Source organism: Labrus bergylta, chromosome 5 (assembly GCF_963930695.1).
Source record: "Labrus bergylta chromosome 5, fLabBer1.1, whole genome shotgun sequence".
Classification (NCBI taxonomy): domain Eukaryota; kingdom Metazoa; phylum Chordata; class Actinopteri; order Labriformes; family Labridae; genus Labrus; species Labrus bergylta.
Genome location: NC_089199.1, coordinates 22686121 through 22712166, shown reverse-complemented (window position 1 = coordinate 22712166; position 26046 = coordinate 22686121). Strand labels below are relative to the sequence as shown.

Sequence of the window (26046 nt, the reverse complement as noted above, 5' to 3'; positions counted from 1 at the left end):
ATGCCGTCATTGGCTGGAGGAAACACACCAGCTCCTGCCTCGAAAACATCACTCAACCAAAGCAAACGAAAACATGACGTTGTTCACGAGGACGGGGTCTCTGCAGACACAGTCCCCACCACACATCTATGGAGGCCCAGAAGGGATGACTGAGCAGCCCTTCTTGAATATAAATCTATATTTTATTTCTTCGGAAAAAGCTTCTGACTCTACCTTAAATCTAACTCCAAGATTTTTTCACTTTTCCCACACTGACTCCAAAAGTGATTGTTGATCACAGGACGATACAGGACCCCCCCCCATACCAGAAAATGAATATCATTAGTGAAACAGCAATCCTTAAAGACAAAAGAAGTGAAAGAGTCACACTTTTGTAGAAGGTTGGATAAGTGTAGCGGCTCTTTGGAGGATAGGTTTCACGGTCTATCAGATCCTGTGTTTACCAACTCCCCCCCCAACACACTCAGTGACTCAGTGTGTGTGTGAATGAGAAGCTATTTGTGTGTATTAGTACGTCTAAGTGAGCTCAGACACTGGGGTTAACACGGAGTTCAGATTCACTAAGCTACAACGCTAATTGTCTTGAGCAGCATGTGGACAAAACATTCAGGTAGCAGCAGCCTATCAGTTTGAGTCTGTGCTGAACCAGAGACTCCTAGTTTGAATATTTCAGTGTATTTTACAAGCCAAAGCGAACACAAATTTATACTTTAAATTTATACAATGCAAGTAAAAATAAAACACCATGGATACCCATTTCCAGGGAAAATCGCAATCCAACTCAGATGTATAAAACATGTGACAGAACTATGGCGGCACAATTCTAGCCAAAATGTGAAGCACAATTTTTCTCCCTGAGAATAAAGATCACGATTCTCTTTCTTTTAAATTTGAAGTAAAGGAGCAGCAAAAACACTGAGTCCTAGGCATGCTATATTGGGTAATTTCTTCTTTTTGATTACCAAAAATTGTGAGTAAACTCCTGGATTCAGACTAAATTGCACAGATAAGTAGTCAATGTTTCTGTACAGAAATGTTGCCAACAATGTATTTGTGCTGTTTGAACAGTGCTCTCTCTCTCTGGTTAAAAAGATGGCTGAAGATCTGAAGGCTCAATATCACCCGAATTTCCCCTCTGGGGATCAATAAAGTATTATCCTATCCTACCACTTCCTCAAAAACACAGTTAATTCATTATAATTTTTTAATTCCATGTGATTGGCTGTTGAACAGTCCAGGGTGTAACCCCGCCTATCGCCCAATGACAGCTGGGATCAGCTCCAGCGACCCTGAACGGGAAAAGCGTTAAAGATACTGGATGGATGGATCATTTTTTATATATTTATATATTTATTTTTACTTATTTATTTTCATGCATTGCTTGTTTTTAATTCAGATTGTTTAAATTTGATAAAAGCAGCTGTGACGCAGTTGTTGTAAAGGCGTACTCATGTTTAATAATCGTGATGACATCATAATCAATAATCATGATTATAATTTGCCATAATCGAGCAGCACTAATACTCTGATGTCACATAGAGTCTGAGATATCTACCAAAAAGTCTGAACGTTTGTGTGAGGAACGTAGGGAGTGTCGGAAGAATGTTTTTCCCGATTTTGAATTCCCGATGAATGCCTGACAAACAGGCAAATAATATGTAAAGCAGGACTGGCCTCACCTATCCAGCTCTACCTGGCTGAAATGATCCAGGTGCTGCTTCAAGTCCTCAGTCACTCTAAATCAGCACCAAGTTCCTCTCACTACTAAACTACAGAACACACCTCTACTCAGATATTCAATTGGCTCTATCTCTGATTTACTGAAGGACAGAAGGATTCCCTCACACACACACACACACACACACACACACACACACACACACACACACACACACACACACACACACACACACACACACACACACACACACACACACACACACACACACACACACACACACACACACACACACACACACACACACACACACACACACACACACACACTCACAGAGTCCTTCAGTCAGAAATAGCAGCTTAATCAGTCTGAAGATGTAGAGCTGCTGTGATCCCACAGCTTTGTCCCAGTGATGGCCGATGATGTAAGCTATGCCCACACAGATCCTCTTAGCTGATTGGCTGGCTGCTTGGGTCATTTACCACACCTGGCAGGACACAGGGAGCTGATTAGAGAGAGAGAGAGATAGATCGGGTTGTTTGTTTGTCTGGTTGGCTTTTTGGACCAAGAGTTCCTGCACTTAAAGGTTTGAGAACAATGATGTCACGTCCTGATGGTTGGACAGTAGACTGCAGCAGCTGTGATGCAGCAATGATGCTCTGAACTCAAGTTACTCCTAAAGTTTTCTTAGATTTTGTGTTCACACAAGACACTAACAAACCATCTTCTGTTTTACTGCTGCCAATTTCCACATCTTCCTGTGCACGCCGCAGTCCGTCAGTTCGCTGCGCACTATGCTGCCGTTCGCTGCCAATCTAATCTAGTCAGTGCACCAAGGAGCTTGGTTACGGCGCTGTTGCAAAATCACACACTGAAAAGGACTCTTAACATATAGGACAAATGGTGCACTCACACTAGGCATTTATACTGTGCCCCCCCCCAAGTACGTTTGACCCCCAACGTCCAGTGTGAGTGCTTCCATACCTAAAGCGTGGTACATTTCTTTGGCCCTGGCACAGTTGGAAGAGGTGGGCTTTGGAACGGTACGGTTGCTCGTGCATTAGCACACACACAGGTGTGCGAGGTGGACATGACGTAAAGCCCAATCCATGTGACCGTTTCTCTCGACAGTCATTTTGAACAGTTGCAGCAAAGGGCTCACGTTGGTCCGATGCAGAGGTCGCGTGTTTACTTTGAATTTGGGCAGGTTGAATAGTCAGAGTCAGTTCTGAAGTATTGTCTGCATCTTCAGTAATGCCACACTCTGGGAGACACAGGGATTGTGAACAGAGGAGATAAACAGAGGGGGTGGCTGGAGAGGAGATTTGGGAGAGGGATGAAGCAAACAGGAGGAGGAGGAGGAGGAGGAGAGTGTGTATAGGAAAGACCAAGGGGGGGCGAGTTGTCCTTGACTTTGACCTCCAGCAGCCTATTCTCTGCATCACGCTGCCCGCTGGACACACACACACACTCACACACACCTGTTGTCTGTGTGCTAGGAATGCACACATAGAGATCCTCTTAACAGACACAGGACCACTACACAGACTCCAGCTGTTCAATGAATAGCCTGATACCTCTGTGTGAAGTGAACACATCTAGACCAAGGATTACACTCAAGGGTTGTTTTTCATTATTGGTGAATAAGACTGGGTGTTTGATTAAACCTCTTCAAAAGGTTGGACGGTTTATAACATGAATAGTATTAAATCTAGAGATGTTTCAGTCAGTTTAACAGAAGTTTAAACTCAGGTTAAAACGACTCGTCTAAAGATAATGCATTTAGACTCAGACAACAGGTTGAATTGGGGGTTTGGTTTGCTGACTGTAGCTAACGTTAGCATCGCTGGCATCACCAGCCTTCAGTCCTCCCTGCAGCTCGACATCCTCATGCCGGAGCTAGCTTTGGTTCCACATTGTTCCAGTCGATGTGCCAGTTTAACCTGACACAGCCTACAAATTACTTTCTCTTTTTGTCCCCAACAAAACCAAACTTCTGCAGCCATTACAGAACAGAAAAGTACAACCATCATCCATCACTTGAATGCATCACTTTAGACTCTGTCACTAATACTTACTGAAGTGTTTCATATAAAAAATGAAAGCAGAGATCCACTGTACTGTTTTCAAAGTCTTGAGTGGATTAATGTAATTTTATTGTTTTATCTTTATCCCCAACCTTAATCCCCTGTTTGATCAAATGAGTGGGGAGACAAGTGTGTTACTTTAAATCTACTTGTTTGTTGTTTTTATAAATCACTCTCATGGCACCTGTTCTTTGAGCAATTTGATCAAAGAAGTATTTATTCAAAAGGGAATTGAAGTTTAAATTTGTGATTGTTTATATGTTATTATTTATCTGGACTACAGACGACTCAGAGAGAGTGTATGTGTGTGTGACTGTGAGTGTGTGTTCATATTTTAATGGTTTTTGTGTGTTGTTGTTGTTGAGTTCAGTGAAATGTGAGGAGTCATTGGTGATCGGGGTGATTTCACTGATCCCAGGAAAGAGCAGATTTTTGCTGCTAATTTTAGAATTCATTGCTCATGGGAAAATTGGGAAGACTGTTTACTGTGTGTGTGTGTGTGTGTGTGTGTGTGTGTGTGCGCTCTAGCCTGCATCTGGGGCTCATGCTTGGTCAAGCTCTGATCATGACTTGAGATGAGACAGTTAGATGTTGAGTTTCCGTCGTGGTTAAGTTTTGTGCAACGTGCTGTGAGAAAGTCGTGATCAGAGCCTGAGAATGTGAGCATGTTTTTTTTTTTTTTTTACAAGAACAATACAATAAATGAAACTTCTTACCTTAGGTTAAAAGTTGGAGGTTGTCAGTAAGCGTTACGTGTCTGACATAAGTTTCTTATTTTATTTCAGCATGATGTGTAGCCTGAAATATCCAGTGCCTCGAGGAGATATATAATGTCAGCCTTATTAACCTTTAGGGAAAAGAAGCAAAGGCACAAAAGCACGATGCATGGGCTGAATATTTTATGAATGAGGAGAGCGTTTAAAGGTCATGTAGTAACTGGATGATAACAAGATGAGACGCACCTTCTGATTCAGCTCAGCAGGTCGTGCTGGAACATGATCTTTTTTTATTGCAGATTAAACACATCAAACAAAAGCTTTACCCAGCGGGGTTAGCTTTGAGTAAATTTCAAGTCATGTAACTTCATTTGTAAAAAAACAACTGCTGTCACCACAAGTATGCACAAACTTCACTGACAAGGAATGTAAACTTGAGGATTCTTATTTAAAGGTCACATATTCTCCTCCTCTTCAACCAGTTTAAATAAGTCTCAGAGCTCCCCAAAACATGTGTGTGAAGTTTCTTGTTCTAAATCCTCTCTGATTCTGTATTTCATCATGTCTATAAACCCCTCTATTTCAGCCCTGCTCAGAACAGGCTGTTTCTGTGTCTGTACCTTTAAATATGTAAATGAGCTGTGTCTGACCACGCCCCCTCTCTGGAAGGGCTTGGGTGTACTCGAGCTTTCTCGCTCCATGTCCTATTGTTTACGGTGAGAAGGCAGACTCAGGACAGAACAAACACCTAGCTGTGGGAGTGTCACCCACCTGGGGGAGAGGTTACTGCCCTTTGTGATGTCATGAAGGGAAAATCTCCAAACGGCCTGTTTGAGCACACATTTTCTGAAAAGTGGAGCAGGCAGAAGACGGAGAGGATGGACTTTTCTCATCATTGGGGGGTTTGTAGACAGACTAGGGACACATGTTAGTGTTAAATGAACATTGTGAAGTTTATTTAGCAGAATATGTGACCTTTAAAAGAACTTCTTGCATTTTATTAGCATGATATTATTTAGAAGTAAAGGCCTACCTTTGACTAAAATGTTGCATTAAACCGATTCTAACATTAAAAAAAGAGCTTCTGTCCTGTAAGGAGTCTGAAGCGTTTGAAAAATGTCTCTGCATGTCTGAGCTGTTGCGTATGTGAGTCCATTATTTTGGGCCCACATCGTGATATCAGCACAGTGTCATGCCTCACTTCAGCCTTGACACTGACCATCATGCCTTCAGACACACACACACATAAAAAGGCCCTGACGTCATCTTCTCTCCTTCTTTATTCCCCCCATTCCTTCCCTCTTATCTCTGTCTTTATTCCCTTGTCTTCAGGCAGACGATGATGAGTCATGTTGGGGAAGATTTTAGATGCAATGTGGGATAAACGGCTATGATAGGAGGGGGAAGCAGCAGGTAGAGGATTGAAAATAAGGGAATGTGGACACCTGTATACTTAAGCCAAATGCAAAACTTAAGAAATATCACAAAGCAACAGGCTTTTATTAGCCTCTATTTTTTATACTTTATAAAAGGGATTTATTTCCCATAGAGCCCATATTTACAATGATCCATACTAACAGACAAAATCTGCCATGAAATCATGAAAACCAGAAATATGTCCATAATAATATTTGATCACTGTTATATGTTGAGTGAAATTTGAGACATAATCGTCTGTAATGTTTTTTGTATTCTACAATTTGGCCCCCTGGCAGTCAGAGATAAATGAATGTGGCCCTTGCTGTGACCAAAGTTGTCCATCCCTGATCCAGACCAATGGATGTTTACGTCTTTAGTGAGTGTTGAGCGTGCAGTGTGACCGTCATTCACGTAAATAAGCTGCTTCTTACTTTTTTACTGCATTGATAAAAAGGAATAAGATGTGAACATAGCGTCCGACTCTGTTGCTTTGTCCGCCATCGTTTCATGTCATGACCCTGCTCCTGCTGCGAGGTGTGTGTGTGCGTGTGAGTGAGAAAGAGCAACTCGGGAAGATTTCAGCGGCAGCCTGTCCTGTATGGAATTTTCTTGACATTTTCAGGAGTGCATGTGTGAAAAAGTGCTTGAAATTGATCTCGGTCTTGTGACCATTCTCAAGGTCGCTTGTGGAAGATCTCAGTCTGATCTTAAAATCTGCAGCATTCTCGTTCTGGTCTCGGACAAAGACGACTCAAGAGTCAAGACCTGTCAGAACCACAACTGCAGGAGTTTAACTAAAGTGCCATGAAAAGAGATCTGTGGGTGTTTTTATGAGAATGGCGTGCCTGTCATTAGTATGTTCTAGGGCTGTCATTATTTCAATGAAATGCATTGAATCAGACCATTATTGGGATATTTTTAAAGACAGGCCCATCCTCTCTGTTGCCTACATATAACAATAAACCTCCTAGTTAAATTCATAGTTTGTAGAAACAAGCCTTATTAAATGTGTGCAGGACCTTCATCGGCTGTTTGATGTGGTAATTGGGGAAACAATCTGCCGTTTGTCCTCCGTTGTAATTGTCTCCTGAGTCGTTGTTTCAAATGCTAAATATTCATCCTCGTGGTTTTTATGGTCGATAACAGCCGGGCTTTGATTTCATTCTGTGTGCTGCTGAATGATTATTGTAAGAGAATAAATCCTGAATCACAAAACATCCTGATTAATGAGGACGTTTAAAAAAAAAAAAAAAAAACATGAATATTCATCATGTTTTCAAATCATCAGCAGGAGGACGTCTGTGAAAGCGAGCGCAGACTCATGGACCTTAGTTTGAAACAGACGTTTTCGAGGCGCTGCAGGAAGTAAATAGAACCTCTAGCGGGACACACAGAGTACAGAGAAAGTTTAGAGGACTTTAAATCTTTGCAGGACTCTTTTGAAGCCTCTACAAACAGCGTACCGGGGGACGTGTTTTCTGACCCTGCTGCCGGTGACTCTGCACTTCCTCCATCATTGAGCTATGGAGAGAATCAAAACATGTGTGTATTTGAATGTGTGCATGCACTCTGCGTGTGTCTGTGTGTGTGTGTGTGTGTGTGTCTGTGTCGAAGCCAACGTGCTGAAACATTTGATGTCAACAGTTTGTGGCGACATGCCCAGAAAAGTGTGTGTGTGTGTGTGTGTGTGTGTGTGTGTGTGTGTTATTTTTACACAGCGCGGCGCCGCCTGCTGCAGACTCTGTTCGATCACTTCTCTTATTCATGACAATGTTGTTTACTGTTTGGAAAACGGACAAAATGCAAATAATTTCATGTGATCGGAGTTATTCCACAAAACTAATGTTCGCTTCAATCGTAGCTGTGTGTCACTCGCTGCATGCTACAAACGTTTCAGACGAAGACGTTATGAAAACTTAAATATAAACTTTATTTCTAACCCCAAAAATCAAGAAGTTTAATAACTATAGATATGAATGTAGTGGGATTGATAATAAAACAATATTTAACTCAAGATATTAATGTTAAAAAGTAAGAAGGCAATTGTTATGAGACTGAACCCACCCAACAATATTTAGAAACAGTAAGACTGAGAGAAAATGTTTTTACTATCAAATGGAAGATTTATAACGCGGTGTGAAATGCTTCTGGACTGACTTGTACATCAACTTAGAGATATTGGATCTGTATTAAAATTAAGTCTGTTTTATCTCTGGTTTATATTTATTTGTTCTACTCTTTTTTTTTATCTCAACCCATTTTTTAAAAAGACGTTTACATGCATCAGGACCTGTTTTTTAACATTTTGAAAACCCCTTTGTGTTATAAATGGATCTTCAAACAGGTGACACATCCTCTAAGCTCTGTGTCTGTTCTTTAGCTCATAGTTGACGTTTTTCTGTAAGTTGTGTCCTGAATAAATAAATCTCTCGCTCTGACTAACAGGCTGATGTTTCCTCTCTCTCTCTCTCTTCAGGGACGTGGTGACCTGTTGACTCTGGTGAACTGACACCCTGCGTCTCGTTCCGTCCACCTCCATACCCCACCCCCTCTTTCCCTCATCCCCTCATCCCCTGTCCTGACCAGTCTCCGTGCTGCCGGCGGTGGATTGGAGCACTCTGATTGGAGGATTTGCGAGGTGGTTTTTCGGTCTGGCGCCGCCTCCCCCCGGGGCCGGCGTGCGCTCCCAGCAGCCCGTGGTGCCCTGTGCCCCCCCCTCCCCGTCACTGCATAACAGAGCCCATGCCCAAGGTGAGAGAGACCCAATGTAATGCAGTGGAGACCCCACAGATCACTCAGCCTGAGCGAGCTCTTTGAATTCTTTATTAGGACCAAAAAGAGAGGAATAAATCAAAAGTCACTTCCTCTCTTTAAAGAAAACTAAGAGTTGTTTGTAAACATGTGATGTTGGCTGGGGCTCACCATGGCAACCACAGAAACCAAACAAAGGACAACATTTAAAGTCCTGCTTACTCTTGTTGGTTTGTCGAATGCTGCCCCGGCTTCAAACACACAAGTTAGCTAAAGCTTCATTATGACCCGTCTCATTAATATTCCGTGTCATTCTAAATGCAACGTTCCAACACTGAACTATAGCAGCTACGTGGTGCATATGTTACAGGATGTTGCACCCTGCTGACCTTTAATCAAAATGCACAATATGGACTGCAGTCTCTGAGAGAATGTCTGTACAGAGATCAGAGAAGCAACAGAGGGCAGGAAGTGTTTACGATGATTTGAAGGGTTTGATGTTTTTGTCCGTGCACACTCAGCCATCTTTACCTTCACATTTCTTAACAATATCTCAAAATGAGTGTCATCAGCTTGTAAACTGAATACTCGACACTGACAAAACCTTATTTTTTAAAAACTCCCTGGCACACATTGAACACAACATAGCTGAACATGTTATTGCACATCAGTATCAGAGGGTTTTACAAGAAAGTTTCAAGCTTGTGTGTTTTTGCCATTTGATGCATTGTACCAGTTAGCTTAGAGCTCATTTTCATCAGCCGTCCATGTTCATGTTTATCTATTGTTTATGTTCTTCTGGAAGAGCAGGTTGAAAAGTCTCCCTGCAGCAGGAAGGAAGGACCTGCAGTATCTCTCCTGCACTCGAAATGATTCATCTGCAAATTTACCAGAGACTGTTTAGTTGGTGTAGCATCTTATGTTGAGAAACCGTGAAACATTTTGGAAACTTTTCACATTATGTGTCAACAAGTCTAGGAATGCAGTGCAGGGATGCATCAGCTTAACATCTGTGTCAGACTAAACTGGCCATGTTTACAAATATTGGACCATCGAAAAGTAGGGGAGCATGCACTGATGCCAGGAGCATTGTGAATCTGTTGTGTCGCATCAGTTTAAATCTGACAAGCTAGTTTAGCTAACTGCTGATTCAGAAAAGAGTTTAAATGGGACAGAAGAAGTCCTCCTTCGGACAAACTCTGATTTGTTTTCATGGTTAAACATGAAAGAACATGTCGTCAGTTAAACTGTCTCAGAGAAAGATCAGTGACATTGTAAGAGGAAGGACTACTAATAATTTAAATAAATCCAATCTCATAGCTCATTGAAAAAACAGACTACGGAGTAATGAAAAACTGAAAGTGGAGATCAGCTGAGTTGTTATATTTAACACTGATGTCGCTATCGGTCCTGATTTTCACAATCGATGCTCTAAAATCATCTGTGGTTTGGATTTATTGAGAAATAAAAAAGGAGCTCTTCCTGTCATCATTCAATAAATCCCTCTCCCGTCTCCAGGAGGAGTCGCGGTGCGTCCGCCAGGAGCCATGTGCCTCCCTCACAGTAACAACATGGACAGCAAGCTACAGGGGGCGGGGCCGGGGGGAGGGGCTATACTTCGATCACAAGCAGGAGGCGTTCCACTAGAGCCCTTCATCCACCAGGTGGGTACAGAGAGAGAGCAATGCTGTCATAAGTGTAACATATATGTGATAACTGTTTTCACATTTGTGTGTTGTTGGGTTTTTTTGTAGGTGGGGGGTCACACCAGTATGATGCGTTATGATGACCACACGGTGTGTAAGCCTCTGATCAGCAGAGAGCAGCGCTTCTACGAATCTCTGCCTCCAGAAATGAAGGAGTTCACTCCAGAGTATAAAGGTCAGTCACAGGAAACTCTCAGATGTTTGATGTGCGCTCAGCCATGGGGGAGAGCTGCGACTATCTGTGGATTCTCTTCAGTGAATCGTTACAAAGTGTTTCAGTGCTGAGAGGACGGTGAACACTGTGACCCTCTACACGTGTGGCTCATATGATACATAACGATCCTGAGGTTGTGTTACTTTATGACTTTTGTTTACTTTATCAGAGAGACAGGACGGTGGATAGAGTAAGAAATCAGGGAAATAGGGCAAAGATTAATATTCTGTGTCTTAACTGCACCATCCTGCTGCGCGTATGTGCCTTTGATTTTTTTCACAGTTTTTTGTTTTTTTTTCTTAATAGGAACTGCTTAAGATAAGGTCTTAATGTGATCATGGCTGCTATTGCAAAAGACGTGCTCTTTTTTCTGTTCTCTTAGTTTATTTTCCTTTTGGGATGGGGGGTAGGTTTTTATTTTTATTTCTGTTGTTTTTTCTTGAGTCTGTATTTTCTATGTTTATAAAAGCAATAAATATATATATATAAGAAGAAATCAGGGAAAGCGAGTAAGTGAGAAATGACATGCGGGAGAGCAGCCACCGGTCGTATTCAAACCCGGGTTGCCCGCTCCGACTACAGCAGCCTCTGTCCAGGGGGCACGGTGCACACTAGCCACTAGGCCTCCGGGGCCCACACATGTTTTTGGACATTTGAGGAGACACCATTTGTGTTGTGTCAGCAGAAATGTTCAGAGCTGTAAAGCTGTCCATGTTCAACCAGTTAGTGACATAACATCGTCAACATGGCGAAGGTCCGACAGTAACCGGCTGAAAGGGAGGCATATCGCCACCTACAGTAGCAGATTCAGACATACATCTGTCAATGAATCGATTCTCCCTCTGTGCCTCTCTGCTGGGACAAGGACAGTTGTCCAATAAAATGTTCTAACTGAGCTCGACTTGTAAAGCTCCAACACATCCAAAGTGTGCATGTGTGGTTTGTGGCCTAAACATTCAGTGCAGTGTTACATGCACTGCTGATTTATGCTAAGGCTAATTTTAACGTAAACTAGTTCAACAATATGAGAGACAGTGTATGTGTGTGTGTGTGTTTAAATCCACTCTGCAGTGAGCCGGTCTGTACCGATTCAAAAGTAATCTGATTTTTTTGTTTGTTATTGGAGGACGTTTATAATTAAGTCAGTTTTTATGACCCTCCCAGACATCTGTTGCATTAAAAAGATCTCAAATCTCTTATTCCCCCCCCTCCCCGGCCTCCTCCTCCGGTGCTCTAAATAGTTTTGCACCTCCGGGTTGGGTGGCGGGTGGAGAAGCAGGCAGACGGACAGACGCAGCAGAGGGACGGATGTGCGGATGTTTACTGGTGTAGCCGCTCTGCTCTCCATCAGACGACACTGAAGCTGCTTCCACCGGCTCTTGCTGTAGTAACAGAGCCAAACACACTTTGACAGCCAGCGTTCAAACACACACGCATACTCCTCTCCTGCATGAGTGTGACCTATTTATCATTTTAGAAAATTATATAAGAGAGGTGACAGTGACAGGGGTTGAGTTTGGGGGGGGGGGGGGGGGGTCTGTCAACAGACATTATGAAGGTGGATGGAGCAGGTGTGATGCTAAAGATGGCTCTGTTCCATTAGAGATTGCTTTTAAGTAACAACTAGTAAGCCAGCAGCAGGGTCCTGACTCTGAAACACTTACAGGGAAGACAGTTTTTTATTACAGTGCAATACTTTCAAGCCTTTACAGTTTGTGAAATGTCAAATATTTCACCTCGAGCCATGAGCTGTGACCCAGTTCAACACGAAGCATTGATTCTAAAACTGTTAAGAGTAAGAAGTCACATGAGAAAACTCTCAGTGCACAGATATGAAACGGTCATTTGTCGAAGTGCTCTCGAGGGTACTAATGGACAAAAATGTATTGAGTCGTAAGAATCAAGAGCAGTCAGTCATATGCTGATGTAACGTACTTTTGGCTTTTGTGTGTTTTTCCACTTCTTCAAAAAACAAACTTGAGATTGAGCAAGTCATCTGTGTTGGTAATCAAGCAGCAACCTCTGGTGTGGAAAAATTAAGCCAATGCAAAATTGCACAAAAACTACAGTTCCTCGAGTGTCCACTTGAGGCCGGCTGCAGAAGCCCCAGAGGTCACATACACACCCATTCAAAAATGTCTGTGTTCTTCCCTACAGTATGTCTACCAGCGAGAGAAACTGATTACCAACTAGGGATGCACCGATGCATTGGCCAATATCAGCTCTGTTTACAAACATCAGCACATCTGCAAATAATGTGGCATGAACCGATGTCAGTATCCAATGTTGATTTGTTGTTTCAGATCAGTTTTAATGCTGACATCAAGTTCGCCTGACTATTGATTGGTAATTGCACTCTGCCTCTATAAAAGCAGAGTTGTTGAATAAATGATAAAGCATTAATTAAGGGTTGTGCACATGCTTAATGCTAGACCTGCTAAACATCAGCATGCTGCCATCGTCAAGGAGAGCCTGTTAGTCCTACTTCCTGTAAAATCAATAACTTTGATTGATCGCGATTCTTGAAGGAAAAATGCCAGAAAATAAAAATGAATTTTCTTGTAATGTATCAACCGATTCTTAAAGAAAGCTAAATCTGTTTCAGACGTCAGAAGCATAAATTTACAGTCCCTGCACTTTCATCCTTCAGCTCGCTGTCTCACTGACCTCTGAGGGTCTCTACACAAGGTTTATATTTTCCCTGCACACCTGACCTGCAGGCACCCCCCCCCCCCCCCCCCCCCCCAGTCCAACCTGCCTTTGTTGTGGGTCCCAGTACCATGACAACAGGAGTCCAAAAGGAGTCTATATTTAGCCCTGGATTTCGGCCCACTACCATTGTTCTGCTGATTAAATAACAGCAGACTGACAGACAGCTGCCCAGCGACGACTTTCTGATTCCGTCAAGGTCGTTTCATCTGGAAACAGTTTGACGTCAGCAGATCGGATTTCTCCTTAAGTTGTTGGTGTGGAGGTTGTGAAGAAGTCCAGCAGAGGACCTGACTCTTCAGTTTTTGGACTCTTATCTCTGGAGAAGGTTTCCCACCACTGACGTCAAAATTCAATTTGGACCAACAGGGAGGATGTTCAGCGTCTCACTCGGCAGGAAAGAGGTGTTCTAAAAATAACTCGCTTAATGTTTAAATAAAACATTACCAGACATTCCTGCCCGGGCATTTAATCCATTAACAGTTTCACAATTGAATTTCCGGAACATTTATGAGATCTTCATAAACACACAGACGACAGTAAAATCCAACTTTAGGTGTATCAGTGAGGTGTTCTTCATCCTTCATCCTTGAGCCTCCAAAAGGGCTCCACCTCTGGAGGCACCCTAAAAATCTTCCCTCTTTTCATCTTTGTCTGATCTTAAGGGGGGAACACTTCAGTTAAGAAGTCCTTGTGTTGAGATCTAGTGTCTTCTTAAAGTCTTATTTATACTTCTGTGTTTAATCTTCACCATAAGTTGTGTTATAACTTGACATTCTCCATTAGCCTGTGTATGGTTTTAAGTGATGGAGTGGTGCAGAAATAATGATGGCTGAGTTTTTTTGCAAGCTTTGACTTACTGTACTCTCTCTGCTGGGACTGCACTGTTGTTGATTGTTATTGCCACATGATCTTTTGACCTTACGCCTGTTGATTTTTACATGCAGTGTGAAGGTACGAGCAAGCAAACGATCGCTAGCATTAGCATACAAACACAACAATGCAGCGCTAGTTGTTATGGTTTCATTCTGGTGCTCAAGGGCGACATCTACTGGACCAAAAAGTTGCATATTCTTCCTTTAATGCGTAAGAATCAGAAACTGAATCGACACAGGAAGACGTTTTCAGAAAGCTGTAAATGTTTGTTAATTCCTCCTTTGGTGAGCTTTTTTTTTTTTTCTTTAAGCTTCAGGAATGACAAACATGATGTTAGAGTATATTGCTGGTTTGTAATTAATGTCCAGTATTTTAAACTTCCTGTCTGTATTTTATTGTGTTCTGCAGGTGTGGTGCTGGTGTGTTTTGAGGGTGACTTGGACGGCTACATCAACCTGGTGGCGTACCCTTACGTGGAGAGCAACATGGAGGGGGGGCCTCCGGAGCACGAGGAGCGGGACCCTCCAGAGAGGGAGCAGCCGAGGAGGAAACACTCCAGAAGAAGCCTCCATCGCTCCTCCTCCTCCTCTGAACACAAAGACGAGCGGAGCGACAGGAGGGAGGCGCACGACAACGACGCGTCTGATAAGTAAGTTCATTTAGTGTTAAGAGTTTTTTAGAGGACTCGTTGTTGACTGAATATTAATCATCTTTTTCATTTGGACGATAAACGATGAATAATTCCCCCAATATTTAGCTGCAGCTTCTCAAGGTGAAGATACTGAGCTCAGAGGACATCACATTAGACTCAGACGACCAATTAAATCATGATGAGAATAATTAGTTTGGATCGGATGTAATGCTCCCGGGCATGATGGGATTTGTAGTGTCCTCTATTTCTCATCTGTAGTGTCTGTAGTTTCCTGAATACTTCCAGTGAGAGTCAGCCAGACGCTGATTTTTCATATATGGTTTTATATTATACCCTGGGATTGACAGGCGGCTCGGCTCAGTGTCAGCAGTAATGCAGGCGTTTCCTTTTTACTGTACATCACTGAACCAACCAATTAGAGGCTAGGAAAACCACAGAAGTAGAGTCATGTTTCTAGATGATGCAGAAAGAAATTCCAACATTTAAAAACACAAATCATAACTGTGTGAACTCAAATATGTGAACAGTTAACTTTAAAACATAACCTGTTTTTAACTTAAACTCCAATATGAGATGGCGTCACTGTTCAAACTTACACAATGGTGAAAAAAAGATTTGAGCCGCACTACATTGCTCTTCCTCTCTCCTCCTCCCTGCAGCCTGGCAGAGCTGAAGAGTCCGCGGCTCGACCCAAAGATCCACTCGGACGTTCCCTTCCAGATGTTGGACTGGAACAGCGGTTTGAGTTCAGAGAAGATCAGCTACAACCCCTGGAGCCTGCGCTGCCACAAACAGCAGCTGAGCCGCATGAGGTCTGAATCCAAGGACCGAAAACTCTTCAGTATCCTTTGTCGGCCAATAACAATCAAATTATAATAATCAACATCTTCTTCTTATTATGACAAAAACATGTTGCATTAAGGCGCATATTTCCAAGGTTAAAAATCATCTGCAAATGGTGTAATATTATGCAGAGGAAAAGTCACATTATTCAGCTGTAAGAACCTTGTAAATATGTAAACAAGCTCTGATTTTTAATTAATGTAAGTATAGAGACGCTGGCTGAATAATATTATTCATAAGAAGCAAACTGCTTGTTGGAGTGTTTGCCGACTGAATTGTGTAACAGTTCAGTCGGGGCTCTGAGTGTGATATGGTTGAGAGGGGGGAAGGGGGGAGAGGGGGGGGGGGGGGGGGGGGGGGGGGTCTGAGGTTATCAGGGCAGAAGTCGTGTTTTGATCTTGAGCTTCAAAGAGAGCGGACTGCAGCTGCCTGGAAAACAAAACACACGCTCTGTCCTCCATGATGTCCGTCTGTCCTCTGTCACGTTCAGCAGGGCTGCTGTCACTGGAGGTCGTCTGCGCACAGACATCATTCACTCTGCTTATTATTGATATTATCACAGACATGATCCGCTGCATGCAGTGATGAGGTCTGAGACCATATTCCTGTTCAGAGCTTTCTGGGAAAGAGGTTTCAGCATCTTATCAAATAATATCGTCCCTTTTCTTTTTTGTTTGTTATTTTTTTTGGGGCCAGTTTTGCCTTTATTGGAGAGGAGAGCTGAAGAGAGAGAGGAAATGTTGGGAGGAGAGGGGGGGGGGCAAAATAACCACTAGGTACCTTGGTGATGTAAAAATGAAAACAGAGGAATTCAAATATAAATCTGTGTGAAATATATTCAGATTGATAATCATGAATGTTCTCTGTCACTTATAACCACATTTGCAAATTTGCATATTAATTTAGACGAATCAGAACGAGGGGGCTCCACGCTGAGTGTTTGTGTTTTTTTTATAGATTGGAACAGACTCATGAATTTCTTAGATGAACATTTCTCAAGTGTGATTTTCTCTCAGTTTAAAAACTGGGAAGATGTTTCTGAAATATGTTGTCCAAATTATCAGAAGTGGACCCTTCAAACTTTCAACCCAGAGGGGTAATTTGTTTTCAGCCAGGTAAAAATGTGAAACATTTAGACATTAAGACAGAGACTCAGATATTGAAAACAACATAAAACATGACATTTATCAATACAAGAGCCCAGAAAGTGACAACAGAGAGGATTTAAAACTGTCATTAAAACCGGACGTGAATAAGGAAATGCCTCTTCACTGGGTCATCATGAATTCACTGGTTTGAAAGCTTAATTTATTACAGCAAAATGTCATTCTGTTGGACTTTGGTGATCTGAATCTCCTGCCTGAGGGCAGACGCTCAATCTTATACCAAATAGAGGATGTTAAGGACACTGTAGGACGTCTGGAGCCTCAGCTGTTGCTCTCTTACTAAAGGTGAGAGACAGATCAGGTACTGAAACACCAGGGATCTTTTACAGGCTGCTTCGATGATGTATTGAAACCTATTGAGAGATTTCCAAACCTCACATTGCTCTATTTACTTTTTACAAGTTTTATCAAAAAAAAAATCACTTTTTTTTTTTTTGGCCTAGGGAATGCCAACTTGTTTTTTGATATTGGAGTTTATAGTGTTATGTCTTTGTGTGCATCACTTTAAGTAAAACAACAACATATTGCCTAGAGATCAAAGTTCAGACACATTTGCTCCCTAACAGCAGCATGTCAACCAGAGTTCCTGTTGTTGGAGAACGTGGTCCACCACTTCTCTTACCCCTGCATCCTGGACCTGAAGATGGGCACCAGGCAGCACGGAGACGACGCCTCCGAGGAGAAAGCGGCGAGGCAGATGAAGAAATGTGAACAGAGCACTTCAGCGACCCTGGGAGTCAGAGTGTGTGGCATGCAGGTAAAACAACCACTGCTACAGCTCACGCATGCTTTAAAAACATGGCCGCCTCTGAATGCAGAGAACAATTGATTAACAGTCTTTAATTCACTTATAGTTTTTGAGTTTCTAATTAATTTCTTGGTTTTGTCTCTGGGGATTCTCCAGCTTTATACTATCATTATATATCATAAACCTTTATAATAACACACACTCTTAATGCTGCTGCATTAACATCATAATCACTATTATTTTTACTTGATATGGAGATCATGATTATTAAACATGATTACTCCTCTGCGGCACACTCTCACCTTGCGTTTAAAGATCCAATCAAAATATATCATGCGCTCACAGCATGACAGGAAGCAGCTCCGTCTGTCCTCGTGTCCGTTTTGTCTGTCAGTTTGTCACGTCCTCAAATCACCTGTCGCCATAAAACCAGATTACTTCAACCATCACATTCAAAACAACTCAACCCCAGGTGGTAAACTCCTGAAGGCATGCTGCCGTCTAACTCTACCTCAAAGCTGGCATGGAAGTACAGGCCACACCGGCAGTTACCTCGTATTAAATATGCCGTATGCCGCGGTGTGGCTGAAAAAGTATTCATACATGTACTGCTTGAGCTTTAAAGGAACTAAAACTAATAATCAGGGTACATATAGTTTCTGAACAAGGCCTTAAAAGTTTTGTATTTCCATCACAAAGTACCACATTTAGTGTACAAAGAGCTTCAATATATTCTCTTTCTGGAGGATTGATGCCTGACGTCTAATGTAGTAAAGGTTTTGAGAGAGTGATGAATTCACAGCAGCTACTCACCACAGTGGATTATGTTTTTGTTTTTTTCTCCCCTTGGTCCTGATTTGCTGCCGAGTCTGTTGTACACCACTGTTACTGCAGCTAGTAAATTTCAGATTAGAAAAGGGATACGTCTCTTGGTGTTAATCTTTAAAAAAAAAAAAAAAAAAGCTGTGAAGTTAGCTTTAAATTCCCCTTGAAGTGGTCTTAAAAATGAAGTATACCTTTGGGAATACCGAGAGTTACCCGATAATATTAATTGGGCCTTGGCAACACACACACATAAACATCTTCTCTACTGATAATATATCTGATGTAGAGGTGTAAGGGAGAAAAAGAAAAACAATACGCTTTATTTAAAATATCGTCCATAAAGAAGGAGTCATGGATCGACTTCAAAAAGAAAGTCATGAATGTAAAGACATCTGTGATATCATGTGACTGACGTCTCCTCTCTGTCTGCAGGTGTACCAGCTGAACACGGGTCACTACCTCTGCAGGAACAAGTACTACGGCCGCGGCCTGTCGATCGAGGGTTTCCGTCAGGCGCTCTACCAGTACATGCACAACGGGAAGGTTCTGAGGCAGGACCTCTTTGAGCCGATCCTGAATAAGCTACGCAGCCTGAAGGCCGTGCTGGAGAGGCAAGCGTCCTATCGCTTCTACTCGTCTTCACTGCTCATCATCTATGAGGGACAGGTGAGCGGTCCTGAAATACTTACAAGTCCAATAATTAGGTTTTTATTGATACGTTAACATTCTGCCAAATCTTCTGGGGGGTGCTCTCCATTGCTGGCTCCGCCGAGCCTATCTCTCCCCCTATTACTCTGCACAGAGTTGGGATTACTGTATCTCCCCATTACACCTCTGTGACATTCATAGTGACAGTGAGACGTCACAGAGACGTACATTTCACTCCCTGGACAGACAGTCTGAATAAGGCGAAAGATTTTGAAAATGTTACTTAAAATCACCTAGATTTTGTAGATTGGGATGAAAGGAGGAAAGATAATTGGATATGGATTCACCTTGTTCTCCTAAATATCAATAATACTGTGTATTCAATCAGTAATAACATCCTCTTTACCACTTTATTTGGCGCTCAAACTAAGTCTTGAAAATCTCTAAGCACACCAGAGAACATACATGCTAATACTGTTTGAATGTTTCCATGCTTATAATTACAGAAAGAACGATATATAAAGATGTTGTTTACATCTAGTTTATGTGAAATTCAGTTCTTGCCATTTTAGGATTTTCAACCTTACGTTCATGTGCAAAGCCAGCTGCATCATAAACGTAATCGTGCACACTTTGAAATGTGTGGAGGTATCTCTAGAGCATTAGTTCCCAACCTGGGGCCCAGGCCCCCCTAGGGGGGGACATCTGAGATCTCAGGGGGGGGCGAGAGTCTGCTCTGAGGTTGTCAAAATTAGATTTGCACATATTAGATGGAATCATGTTAAAACATTACTGAGACATTTTTACAAAGGTATTTTGGTAAGAACGAGTGTGTGGGCATATTCTGATGAATGAAAACTATTAAAATGTATGGTCATCTTTTAAAAGCAATGTACCACTTTTTTCATGTCTTCTGGGTGGACTCACCTTTTTTTGGTTGCAAGTACGGGGGCTCCAAGGAAAAAAGGTTGGGACATGATCTAGAGAGCACATCAGAGAGTTCAGGCCAATGTCCAGCTACTGGATGTGCGGGATGTAAACTACAGACATGAAGACAAACGAAGAGAAGTTAATATTATGATGATTCAGAGATCACTGCATCATTTTCCTGTGTGTATTACATTACGGTCCTGGACAAGTAAATCTCCGGCCTTGAAGTAAAACTGAATCTCTCAGAAGATTTAAAAATACTAGAAAGATTGTGTTTGTCACATTCACACTGATCACTGTTGTGTTTGATTCTTTCAGGAACCTGAGGCCCCTTCAGTCCTCAGCTCGGGTCAGCATGCGGCCCTCACACAGAAGACCCCTGCGGTCCCTACAGAGCCTCACCGTGGCCCCGGGCCCCAACCACCCCCATCCACAGGAGCCTCCTGTGAAACGGACATGAGCCAGAACCCAGCCTCTGGGTCTCTGCCCTCTCAGGGACCTGGACGTATGGCTCCTCCCTCTCCCTCCCCTCATCCTCCCCCACAGACCCCGTCCACCAAGTCAGACTGCCACTCCTTCCTCCCCCCTCTCTCCTCCACACACCCCCATTCAGACTCCTTCTCCCCTGCTCCCAGCTTAATGTCCTTCCCCCCTGCCCCTCCCCACCAGCCTCAGCAGCCCCCCCTGGTGGACGTTCGTATGATCGACTTCGCCCACTCCACCTTCAAAGGCTTCCGTGGCGACACAGCGGTGCACGATGGTCCGGACCGGGGCTACGTGTTTGGACTGGAGAGCTTGGTCCAGATCCTGGAGAGTCTGCGGGACGACAACCTGCAGTAGCTCCAAACTCACACACACACACACACACACACACACACACACACACACACACACACACACACACACACACACACACACACACACACACACACACACACACACACACACACACAGCTTGTTGTGAGTTTGTCCAGGTTGTGCTGCAGAGTCCTCAAGAATCGGGACAGTTTGGCTGTGAGTATGGAACATGGGTCTGCAGGACGTCACCATGGAAACATGGGCATTCTACAGTCAAATAGTTACCATAGCAACAACCAAGCGATGGGACAGAGCAGCTAGAAAGGTGAAAATTCCAGATGATGAACCTCTTTCTACCCGAGGTTCTCCACACACACACACACACACACACACACACACACACACACACACACACACACACACACACACACATATATTTGTATATCTATCCTTGGGAGGATCTTCATTGACAAAATGCGTTCCTTAACCAGTAAGCATCCAAACTAAACACAACCACCACCCTCAACCGGAACTGAACCTTACAATCCCCTCCACTCCAAAATGTGTTTTTTCTTCTTGTTCCTTCGCTCAGTTCCGAGCTATACCGTGCAAAATCGTGTAGGTGCAGAGTTTGTTGAAGAGGATGAATGTTTTTCTCAGCTCTCCTTAACTCTGGTTGAATCACAGTCCCAAAAACGAACGAGGCAGCGAGAAATTTCATTCTGCAGACAGATTTGTAATTTAGAAAATAACATGTTTAAACCTGAACGATTGTTGAAAGGTAGTCTTTTTTAACTCAAGGGTTTCTTCAAGTCTTGACATTCCCAGCATGAATGATGAGTCTTGGCTAATGCAAATAGTGATGTGTAGCGCTCTCCCCAACCCTCAACAGGAGGCATTTGTGTAGACGGTAAACATCAAGGGCTGCTTTCATCGTGCCTAACTGAACGCAAAATCAGACTGTTTCCTACCTAGCTAGGTAAGTCTGTGCTAGGACATGATGTACGTTCTGCATTAGTTTGCTTCTGTGAATCAGGAGGTGGGAAAAGGCTGATAAGCAGCCTGCTAGCCCATAATGCCAACCCAGCTAATTTACAACCACACCACCTCATACAGTAAACCACTGTATGCATCAGGACAGCCGCACCTCTCCACAATGTTCTAGGTTATTGTTGAAATAACACACATACAGATGAGCACAGATATTTTGGGAGCCAATCCATTTTTTAAAAGGCAGGAGTAGGTGTAATCCAAAATATGTTAATTTGGTGGATGCTAGATTTAAATTATAATTCGAAGTAGAGATTTTTTTTTAACATCTGCTGCAGGGTTCTTTCAACTCAGATTTCCGGTGAGCGGAGAAAAACAAAAAGATAAAAGTGAAATACTCTGCACACGCGTCATCAAACATACAAGACCAACAGAACCTTTGAAGGATGCAAGTATAAGCCCAAATGTCCGAACACCTAAGGTCAAACAATTCATGGTCCTCACCAGGATAGAAAACACACACACAAACATTCACACACATACACACACGCGCGGGTATATCCTGGGAACAGTTGTCTGTGGAGCAGTTTGACAGACTGCTCCTCTCTGACCGACCAATCAGCTGACTCCCAGGGGCCGCCCATTGAAACCGGCCAACACTCACTTTACCCTCCACCTCTTCCTCCTCTCACTACCCTCCTCCACCTCCTCCTCTTCACCCCTCTTTCTCTACAGAAACCAAACCTGGACAGGTGAACTGACTCTTTCTAGAGTTAACTTGACAACGCACTCAGAAACACATCCAAGCATCTGTTTAAAGCAATAGACGGGGAAATTAAGAAGGCGATTTTTGTTTTGTTTTTCTTCAGCAGTGCAGAGGGCAGCATCGCCCGCAGGGTGAAAAAGTGCAACAGAGATTTGAATCGTAGACGTAGGCTTTAAGGAGAGAATATAGATCATTTCTATAACGCTGTATGTCCGTTTTTTGGGCTTTGTTCAAAAACGTTAGTAGTCGATGTCCTGTAAAATCATCCTCTGGGTTATTGTGTAATATCGAGAGAATTAAGTATCACTTTCCCAAACTTCTGGTCTGGTGGTGTTTTTATTATTGTCAACAAATCCCTTCAAAAGACTCAAACCAACAACAAGTGATCCTCTAACAAGCACTGTGTGTATCCAAAGCCTGATTGATCTCATTCCCCTGAGCTCCACTGCTGTCTAAATACTATTAAAAACACATCAGTGAGTCACACTGTTGCACTGGAAGACATTTTCCTTCATTACAATGAACACATAGTTTATTTTAAGTCAATCACACAAAATCCTGCTGCTGGAAAAACTCACACAGGACACCACATGTAGATTCAGACGCCACAGAAAATAGTCCCCAAAAATGCACTCCTTACACAGTCACTTTTTGCTAATACCAACTTTATTCATCTGTTTACAGATATTAAAACTATTAGTGAGAACAGAAGTAGTAGTTTTTATTGAATGCCTTTCTTTGATAACAAGAAACCGAGTTCTGTCCATGGAATCAAATTTAGCTGTTCAAAACAGAAATTCAACTATCTTTTCTTTTTCTTCATTTCACTCCTTTATCAGCCTCATGCATGCGGACATATGGACTTTAAAACTTATCACTTCTCTCATTTTTAATGACAAGTTTAGTGAGCTTTCTGAACTCTGTGTCAGCTCTGCTAGAAGCCCCAAAAAGCCAGGGATGGTTACTGTAGCAATAAGGTACAATACGACACCTGGCCCACCATAACGATAAAATCACGATACAGCGATTGTGCGAGAATTAAAACCCTGCAAGACAATCATAAAATGACACATCAAGGTATCTGATTAAGTGAAGAATACAGAATGCTACTAAAAAGGTAGAGCATGATTCATGTATTTATTATTCACTGCAGTACGGTGTCAGTTTCATGACTTAAAAAGCGTCATTCTTTGACTTCTTCCATCGCTGTCTGACATAATCCCGCTGTCTTCTTTTTCTGTTTGGAGCTCCGTATTTTATTTATTGATAAAGTATCAAAATGTAAGCACCAGGGATTCAATAATCTTAACACACGAGTCAGTACGACGATATGTTGCCGTATCAATATTCTCTCCCACCCCTAAAAACCTGCCAAAGATCATCTGAAAACACTGATGTGAAACTGCTCTATTCATTGTTTTCACTTATCCTAATGTGTAGCTATAATTGTTTGAGAGTAATTTAGACCTTTGCAGGGAATACGGCTTCCTGTTGTGAACTATGAACACAGAAGGAACCGCTAAAGCTATCTAGCAGAACGAGCACAGACAAATAAGCTACGGGTTATTTAGCCACCAAAAAGGAGCTTCTGAAAAACACTGGTTTTTAAAATGAAGCTGCTTAATCAGAGATGTTTTTTAAAGCTTTAATCAGTGTGTGTGTTTGTTTTGGAGAGATGGAGACCTCTCTGGATAGCACGACAGTAGAGTTCACAGCCTGTCGTGCTGTTGCTCCTCCGTTTCTCTGTGTGCAATCACACAGCTAAGCAAACAAACAAAAGTCAAGAAGTTTGACTGATGACAGGAGGGTCCTCTCAGATGCTTATCGACTCATGATTTGAATCTTTGACTTTTAAGTGGCGGCCCTAGAAATTTTAAGAGGGTCTCTGATTGGGTTGTTTGTGGATATATTCTTCATACAGGTCCTTCACCACGTCCTCTTCACACTAAATCCATGTTGCTCTTCTGGAGCTTTTGGTCTTCCTCTTGAGGAAAGTTGCTCAAGATCTGTTGGAGGAACTGAAATTGTTGGATTTGGTCTTTTTGGGGGGATTTGTTGACAACAAAATATTTCAAATGAAACCAGCCTAATTCTTTTAAGTTGGGGCTGGATGATGTGGTTGAATGACAAGAATATTTAATAAGAAGAATATTTTTCTTACGTATATTATATTCATATATATCTATATATAAATGTGATAAAATCACATTATTAAAAAGTCTGCAAAATCACTCTAAATCCTCAAAAAACAAAGCTGGATGGTGCCCTTTGTCTGCAAATCAGAAAACAAATACTGTTTCTCCTTCCTTTTTTAATTGGAGTAATTGAATTTGGACAGAACATGAAAATTAAAAACATCATGACAAATTGGGATGATTATGTCTCAATAATAATATTGACTTGGCACCCAGCCCTGCCTCAAATGTGTCACCATGACACACACACAAAAAATGATCCTCAAAGACTAATGTTAAGACGTCACCATCTTTCTCATCTGATTGGTCCTGATGAGACAGTGTTAACCAATCACATTTGTCCATTTATGCTTCCTTCAGTGAGTTCCAGAGGCCTGCTGTGAAGCAGCGCCGCCCCCTGCTGGACAGCAACAGAAACTCACCCCCAGAGGCTGGAATAAAAGAGAGCAAATATGAATATTTTATTTTTGGTTTATTGAGGTGATAATTTATTTTTTTATTGTACCCTTCACCGATGTGTGTGGGTGGATGTTTTGTCTTTTACATGTCCGCCCCAAAATGTATAAAATGTAAAGAAGTTAAGACACAGTGTGCAAGAAACGCAGTATTATTGGAGCTCACTCAAGTCTGTTTGATCTGCTGCTGAATGAAGACTCTTTGGGTATCAAACAAAATCACATTTATGTTTAATGAAGAAAAATTCTCACAGAAAATTCAGACTTCAGTCGCTCACTGAGCCCGACACTTGTGCCTGCTGAGGAGATGTTGCTCAGGTGGGAAGCTCTTCTGAACGTGTGTGCGTGCGTGCGTGCGTGCGTGCGTGCGTGCGTGCGTGCGTGCGTGCGTGCGTGCGTGTGTGCGTGTGTGTGCCTGTGTGTGTGTGTGTTAGACACCATCATTAGTCTTTGGTTTGTTTCACTTCACATTTAAGGAGTCGGTAAAGAAGTGCATGCACATTAACGCCCTCCTGTTCGGGTCAGTTTCCTTCACAGCGTCAAACCTTCCTGTTACAGACGTCACTGAGTCGAAGCGGTGACGTCCATGTGTCCTCTCTCAGATCATGATTCTTCATAAGTGTTAGCCTCCATGATCGATCAGTTATTTAGCAGCGTTTTCTGCATCTGACATCATCCTGACTGTTTGTTAGAACAGTGAAAGTACGTGAGATTAAATCTTTCCAGAAGCTTTTGGGCTCGTGTTTTTACTCAACACATAGACACATCAATTTATCCTCTACACAGCAGGGGGCGCCAAATCACACTGAGTGTTTTTTTTACAACATTGAACACTGCTGGATTTCTAAAGTTTACATGATAGTTTAAAAAAAAA

General features: G+C 42.4%; 1 protein-coding gene across 2 annotated transcripts in view; it reads left to right on the top strand.

Annotated features, from left to right (window-relative positions):
- The window catches only part of ip6k1 (inositol hexakisphosphate kinase 1), a 31421-nt gene extending 5519 nt beyond the window's left edge, over window positions 1-25902 (top strand). The window contains exons 2-9 of one of the 2 annotated variants that reach the window (XM_065955209.1): window positions 8377-8651; window positions 10170-10315; window positions 10406-10532; window positions 14565-14805; window positions 15468-15649; window positions 17399-17574; window positions 18823-19056; window positions 20287-25902. In XM_065955209.1, coding sequence (XP_065811281.1) covers window positions 10199-10315; window positions 10406-10532; window positions 14565-14805; window positions 15468-15649; window positions 17399-17574; window positions 18823-19056; window positions 20287-20808 — 1599 coding nt within the window. In that variant the 5' untranslated portion in view covers window positions 8377-8651; window positions 10170-10198 and the 3' untranslated portion in view covers window positions 20809-25902. Of the gene's footprint in view, window positions 1-8376; window positions 8652-10169; window positions 10316-10405; window positions 10533-14564; window positions 14806-15467; window positions 15652-17391; window positions 17575-18822; window positions 19057-20286 lie in introns of both variants that reach the window. The other variant, XM_065955208.1, reaches the window with a different exon arrangement.
- The last annotated feature ends 144 nt before the right edge of the window (window positions 25903-26046 follow it).